The sequence below is a fragment of the Excalfactoria chinensis genome, chromosome 23, assembly GCF_039878825.1.
Source record: "Excalfactoria chinensis isolate bCotChi1 chromosome 23, bCotChi1.hap2, whole genome shotgun sequence".
In the NCBI taxonomy this organism is placed as follows: Eukaryota; Metazoa; Chordata; class Aves; order Galliformes; family Phasianidae; genus Excalfactoria; species Excalfactoria chinensis.
Genome location: NC_092847.1, coordinates 1,351,380 through 1,358,739, shown reverse-complemented (window position 1 = coordinate 1,358,739; position 7,360 = coordinate 1,351,380). Strand labels below are relative to the sequence as shown.

The following is a 7,360-nucleotide window of genomic DNA, read 5'->3' as shown; positions in this document are numbered from 1 at the left end:
GGCTTGGTGCCTGTGGTGCTTTTGTTTACAGCGAGAGCTCCGTAAACGGACGAAATGTTTCTCAGGATCGAGAATAATGAACTTAAACTTTATATTAAAAGTTGTAAAGACTTGTATGGAAAGGGAGAGGGCCTGAAGGGGGGGGAGGTGGCACGGGGCAACACCCCCCCTCACCCCCCTCCCCAGCCTGTGGGACCCTCCTGGCTGTAGCACGGCTGAGTGAAAATAAAGAGATCAAGTGCAAGGGGGCAGCGTGGGACCTCGTGTGACCCTGCAGTGTGAAGGGTTGGGACGGGAATAAGGATGCAAATGGGAGCACGGGACTCAGGGAGGAGCATTGGGTAGGTCTGTGTAATAGGACAAGGGGGAATGGCGTTCAGTTAAATAGGGGACGGTGTGCATGGTTTAGTGGTTGGCAGTTCTGCGACAGGAGGTTGGAACGAGGTGATCTTTCAGGTCCCAGCCGTGCTGTGACTCAATGTTACCCTGCTCTCTCCCAGCCGGAACGGCGCTATTCCCCTCCACGCCGCCAGGGGGCGCCATACCGCGCCGCACAGCGGCTGATGCAATACCAACGCTAAGAGCTGGGCGGTGCCCTTCCACTCCCCTCCGTGTGGGCGTGGCCTTAACTCCGCCCAATGAACGGCAGCGTAGCGGCGTGACGTCTCACGCATGCGCAGTCTCTCTCGCCCCGCCCCTCGGGGCTCGCGCCGGCCGGAGGCGGATGTAACCGCTGCGCTCGCTCCCGAGCCGCCATTTTGTCGCTCCCGCCGCCGCCCGCCCCGACCCCTCAGGATGGCGCCCAGACCCCGCGGCCCAACGCTCATCCCCGCCGCCCCTCAGCCCCGGCAGCGCCGCCGATATCGCTGAGGACTCTCTCGAACCTCTCATGGAACCGAGCGGCCGGCAGCGGCCCGGCCCAGCCGTGGCTCCGGCTCAGCCCGGCTCGCTGCTCGGCTTCCCCGTAGCTTGGCCTAAGCTGCCCGGCGCGGCCCAACCCTCCGCTTCCCCCTCGGCCCCGCCGCAGCCCAGCCCGCCGTTCTCCTGGCTGCGGCTGCTCTCTCAGCTCCTCTCCCCGCTGCCCGCGCTGTTACAGCGGCTGCGGCCCGGCCCGGCTCTGAGCACCGCGTTGTGCCCCGCGGGGCCTTCAGCTCCGCCGCCCCCTTTGCTGCTGCTACCCGAACCGTCCGCTGCGCTGCAATGGGCCGAGGAGAAGAAGGGACCGGAGAGCCCGGAGCTCACGCGTGGGTTGTGGGGAGCGGGGCTGGCCGTGCCTCACGCCGGGTTCCTCTCCTTCGTTCTGGGAGCCAACGGCCCGGCTTGCCGCTCCGCCAACAGCCATCTGCCGCAGCCGCTGAGCGCCGAGGCGTGGGGAGCGCCCGGCCGGCTGCCTGAGCTGGAAATGCTCCGTAGCAAAAGGCTGGACTTTCTCCAGCTTCGAGGCCTGGCCGTGCCCGAGCCGGATCACGGCTATCACAGCTTGGAGGAGGAGCAGCAGCAGCACAGGGGAACCTTGCAGGGGGACTGCGGGAAGAATGGGGAGCTGCACGGAGCCTGGAGGCAACCCAGCGAGCTGGAGGGATCCCGGGGTTTGGCTGAGAAGGGAGAGCTGCAGGAGGAACCTTGTGCTGTGGAGGACGATGAGGGCTCTGAAATAGAGCGAAGTCTGTTTGTGTCAGCTAGGCCTGCTTGTGCTAATAAGTTAATTGACTACATCCTGGGGGGGACCTCGAGTGGGGAGGAGAGTGTGGATGATGAGGAAGACTGGGATGATGATGATGATGATGATGGGTTTGACAGCGAAGGGCTGATCTCAGATTCAGATGACAGCAGCCAGGACGGAGAGAGGTTGCATCTGTGGAATTCCTTCTTCAGCTTGGATCCTTACAACCTTCAGAACTTTACAGCAACCATACAGACATCTTCCAGCAAACCGGGGAAGGGTATGACCTGTACAGCCAGTGTGGGAGAGGAAGAGGAGGAGGAGGATGAGGAGGATTCTTCATGGGCAGAGTCGTCTTCAGGCTCTCCTCACCCCAGTTCGGAAGATGAGGACGAATGGGATTGTAGCAGCGTGGACGAGGCAGAAAGCTTGAAACTCTGGAACTCATTCTGTACCTCAGATGATCCTTATAACCCTTTAAATTTCAAGGCGCCCTTTCAAACAGCGGAGAAAAGAGGGAAGCCCGTCTTCAGAGGAGCAGAAGGGCTGAGTTTGGTCACTTCTGAGCATAGTCACTTAACTGTCTGTCGGGTACAGCTGGAAAAGCATAACTGTGGGGTCACAGATTTGGTGCAGCATGGCATTCCTTCTGGTGAAAAATGTAGAAGTGCCAAGAGGAAAAAGGTATATTCTGTTTCTGGCTTTGTGTTTTTGATCGTGGTATGTGGGTGAGGTCATTTGCACCAGGATTCCAGTGGCAGTGATGCCAAATCATGCTTCATGTGCTTATGGTCTAATTATGTGGCTGAAAGAAACATGTCTCACGTTGTGTCAGATCTTATAATTCAGAGACACAGAGCATGGAATTTCTTTTAAGTTTCATTTCCAGCCTCAAAGGGAAGTTTTATTTCTAAGACCTAACTTTCATTCTGTATTTGTGTTCTATTTGTCTTCTAATTTCCATCATCAGAGAAGCAGATGAGAATCACTGATCAACGTTTTTTCCTCTGGAAAGTACCTTTTTCTCTTATGAATCATGTTAATTATTTCAGGACCTTTGTGTATAGATAGTAACCAGGACTTTGTGCTGTAAGCTTTGTGTTTTTGAGCCTGTGTGAGTTACAGACACCACATATCTTTTGGAGGAGGATAAGAATACTGTATTGAGTTGGCACGTGCTGCAGGAAGCCATTAAGGTTTCACTGTAAAGTGCATTGATGCTTCTTGGGGTATTAACCATTTTAGTGCACGTGCTTGGATTCAAGTGAAATGTCACTTAGCAAAGAATCATTGAGGTTTGGAAGGAACCATGAGTGATGATTCCAACTGCTGATGGTTCCAACTGCTGACCCATCAGCACGCTGCCATCTGATAGGGCCTGTGATGCTGCAGATGTGCACAGCTGCTTTTCAGGTGTGCTGTGCTCCTCTTGAGTCTCTGGTGATACCTCCAGCCTTTGTGTGAGTAATAGTAATGCTGAGTCCCAGGAGAATTGGACCAGCATAACAAGATGGCAAAGAAGAAAAGGAACATTCTTGCCAGTAAGAGATCTGTTAACCTGTTTGATAGCCTGGCTTGGGTGTAACTTCATACCTGTTCTCACTGGGGCAGGTGATGGTGACAAGCTTAAGGGTTAGCACAGGTTAAATATTGGGTTTGATATAGGTGGTTGATACTGGTGGCCTAAAATCCTGTTGTGTGGCTGGGAACTGCACGTTAACAGTAACCAGTGTCTGTAATAGTTTTGTATTTGAACTAGTTTACTGTTTGTATCTGTAAAAGACATCTAAGTATATGGCACAATGTTACAAAATCCAGTAATTGTGCCCAAGGGTATCTCAGACTGATGTAAAAAGGATGAAAGGTGGTAACTCACAAAGGGATAGGCTGATGTAACAGCTCCGTGTGCCTGCAGGCAGATGTTTAATTAGACCTCTCTGCAAAACGAAGCAGAGGTTTCTGAACACTATGACCTATGAAATGTTTGAGTCACTTCTACCACTCATGGCCTTTTCCTGTGTGGCATCTTGCAATCATACAGCAATATCTGTTTGTGGAGTCATAAAGCCCAGGAGCCTTTTGTTTTGCTTTACACGATAGCAAATGCATTCACTCTGCTGATGGATGTGTGGGGGTTTGGTTCCCACGCTTGTACTGGGAAGTAACCTGGGATCACTGCAGTGGAATAGGATTTCAGCAGGTTGCTTTCAGCACAGTCCCTGGCAGCTCTGTATTCTCTGCTGGTTTTTATTTCTCCCATAACTGTTACCTTCATGTTTTCTTGCAGTTTGGTGCTGGTGTGAAACTGTGGCTTCTCTTATTAATAATCACAAGAATGGAACAGCAAATGTTTGGTGCATCCCTGGATTCCTTCCAGGACTTCCTGCAGCAAATACAGTGTATATCAATCTTAGAACCATCTGTAGCCACATTGGTTTCCTTATCTTCAAGGTAGATGCTCCAGTCGTACATTAAACCAGTCCTTATTTGTGGCATAGTAGGACTTGTTATCAGTGCTGGAGTTGACTCACGTGGTTACTCACTGTACAGAACTACGATTGTTGCTATTTTTATGGTGTATGTAATCAGAAACACAGGTCTGCAATGTGTTCATGAGCAGCGTGCTCTCTTGTGACACGTGGATCATTCCAGGTAACCTGGAGCTGTGTGTGAGGTCAAAACCCAATGCTGGTGTGGTGATGTGTGTTATTTCAGGGGGGTGCTGTGTAATCTGCCCTCAGCCCAATGGAGCCTTCAGCCACCATTTAGAAACCATGTGGTGGTTGAAGCAATGCTCTGGGAAGAGAGAGGTTGAAAGTGAAGCTGAGGTTGGTTTTAAACCCAGGAGGTGAAATACAATCCTGCCTGGCTGGTGCAAAGCTCTACCATGAGCTGATGGTGTAACAGAGGGTATTTTTTTGATCTTTTAGACATAGAGAATTGCTTTGAAGGTATTTAATGATAGATACAGATAAGGTGTAAGCTCCTTTTGCATGATTGTATGACTAATGCTTTAATCAATGATGTCTTTTCCAGGTGACCTTCCTTGAAAAGGTTACAGAGTATTATGTGAGCAGTGAGGAGGATCGTAAAGGACCCTGGGAAGAGCTGGCACGAGATGGCTGCAGGTTCCAGAAACGCATCCAAGAAACAGAAGAAGCCATAGGATACTGCTTCACCACAGAGCATAGACAGAGAGTTTTCCATAGACTCCAAGAAAGCAACCACAAGGAGGAGGATCTCTTCTAGCACCTTAACACATGCGGTGGTTGTATGACCCTGAGCACTCACAAACATCTTCCAAACAAGAATTGGCAGCTGTGTGTGCTGTTTTGAAATGGGGAGAAAAGTGGGATTTGAACACTTTTTTTTCCCCTAGTTTAATATTCAGCCAACAAATACACCCGTGTGCGCGTCCCATTTTGATATCCAGACCAAACCTCTTGAGTATCCTTGAGGCTGAGGGTGGTATCATTGTGTTCCCCTTAAGTAAAGCCTGAGAAACAGACCACTTTAGGTTAAATCCATTCCGAAAAATGCCTTGTCTGCCATATGTTGAGAAGTGATGGCTGTTAAGTTGGAATTTTGCACTTTGAAAAAAGCAAAGCATATTTTGAAGGAAATATTTATGGGGGGGGGGTTCAGAACCTCGTTATTGCAGTTTTGATTTAAAGTTTGTGTTGGCACGTGCTGGTTTTGTGGTTCTTTGTGTTTTCTTCTATGTTTCCAGTTCTGTTAGCTGATAATGTTAACCTGACTGTGCAAAGCAAGGAACGTTCTCCTTCCTTCTAAGGTCCCAGCTTTGCGTGTGGCTGTTGGATTGTGTGGCACTTTGATGTCTTAATATGTCTGTCTATGACACTGAGGGATTCAGGGGAGCTCTGGTGCACTGCACACCCTTTGGGTTGTGTCTCTATTTAAGTCATACCTTTACCCAGTCCTGTTCCAAAGGGTGTTGTCCTTGTGAACCACCTCTTTGCTTTCAGGTTCATTGTGATCAATAACTGAAGCTTCAGTGCGTAGCAAAGCTGTGGCTGATGCTTTGAGTTGATGTCTTTGTGCACGGGAAGCTGCACCACCATTCTTCACATCATCTTAAAACAACTTTGCCGTGATGGATTCTGCTTGTTGAAGATGGATTGAAGTGTTGTTCATTATTTCTTTTATATGGCCCTTGCAAGGGGAATTATCTTCAGCTTCTGGACATCTAACACTAGGCATGCTGTGTCCTTTACCAAAAGCAGTATTAATACATCTAGGCATCTTTACCTTTGTTCACCTGGTATCCAAACAGCATTTCATGTCTGGGATCTCACCCTTGAGGTCCTCGGTGGAAGGAAAGCCCTCATTATTGGTGCTCCTACCTTTATGTGTTTCACTGCTGTTCAGTCAAAGTAAAACAGGGCAGCTTGGATGTGCTTTTGGAGCTGAAAGATGTTGGATCTCGCTTGGCCAGGCCATGAGGTTGTGCTGTGGAGTAAATACCAAACATTAAACCCAGTCAGTTTGCACAGCTTTGCTGTGGTTAGGAGTTGGTTTTCCTGTGTTGTTTGCTAACTGCTCTGCTTTTCTGTCTAGGAAAAAGCATGCAGGATGATTGATGTGTTAGAATGAGAGGAAACGTGTTGCTGTGTGACCCTCGCATGGCTGATAAATCAAAACGCTGTTCCTTGCTCTTGGTAAAACACACAGTAATGATTTTTCCATGGCATTCCCACATCTATTTGCTCTAGGAGAGCTTGCTGTGCTGCAGCTGCTCTGGCTGACACACCTGATTGTTGGCATGAAGCTCTGGAATGATGTGAATTAACACCTGCAGACACTTGGGAAAGGCTGCAGCTGAAAGGAGCAGCGTTGACAAATGGTCCCTAAAACTCCATTGGCAAACTGCTGCTTCCAACAGCACCTTCTGATCATCTGAAATGATTCGACACCGAGTGCTCAGTCCTAAAACTGGTGGCTCTCAGTGTGAAATTGCTGCTTGGGGAAGTCCTTTCTCTCTCAGTCCCATTCAAAGTGCCCAATGTGAAACACTAAATTAACGAGCAAGCTGAGCTGATTGCTCACCATTTTCCCCTATGATGGACCTTAAGGGGGGTCTTGCAGGACTTGTACGTGTGTGGTTTGAGGTGTGAAAACCAACGCTTGTCGAACTTTAAATCAAAACTGTGACGACCAGATTTTATTTTTATATGATTTAGAGGAAGCCAGGAGCCCTTCAGCATCGGCTTTATTACAGATTTCAATTGATTTCTGTCGAGTTGGTTGGGTTTTTATAGATCAAAAAAAGTTCTATTTCTGTACATAACGAAACTAATCTGTAAATTGTAATAAAGGTATTTGCAGGATAAGGCCGAGCTGGTTTCCTTTAAGGGGAGGGGATGGTAATTGGGGGCTTTCTATGCTGGGATGAATGGGAGGTGTCATACAGTCAGTGGGAGGTGCCAAACAGCTGAGCTCTTTAATTAGAGCCAGCTCACCCCTATGTTTTGCACTGTGGAATTGGCCTTTAATCAAGCAAATGATTTCTTCTCCTTTACGCTGTAATGATGCACGAACAGGAAAGCAAAGGGTTTGTTTCTGAGGCCTCTCTGGAAGCACCTAACGTTGTATTTGTTTCTGTAACAGCACTGAGCTGGATGAGGAGGAGCGTTTGGAGCTGCCTGGAGTGCCATCCCACTCTGAGTACTTGAAAGC

General features: G+C 49.0%; 1 protein-coding gene across 1 annotated transcript; it reads left to right on the top strand.

Moving 5' to 3' along the window:
* Positions 1 to 750: 750 nt before the first annotated feature.
* On the top strand, positions 751 to 7,014 carry PPP1R15B (protein phosphatase 1 regulatory subunit 15B). Its single transcript, XM_072356226.1, has 2 exons — positions 751 to 2,347; positions 4,700 to 7,014. The coding sequence occupies exons 1-2, from the start codon at positions 890 to 892 to the stop codon at positions 4,910 to 4,912; spliced, it is 1,671 nt and encodes a 556-aa protein (XP_072212327.1). The 5' UTR covers positions 751 to 889; the 3' UTR covers positions 4,913 to 7,014.
* The last annotated feature ends 346 nt before the right edge of the window (positions 7,015 to 7,360 follow it).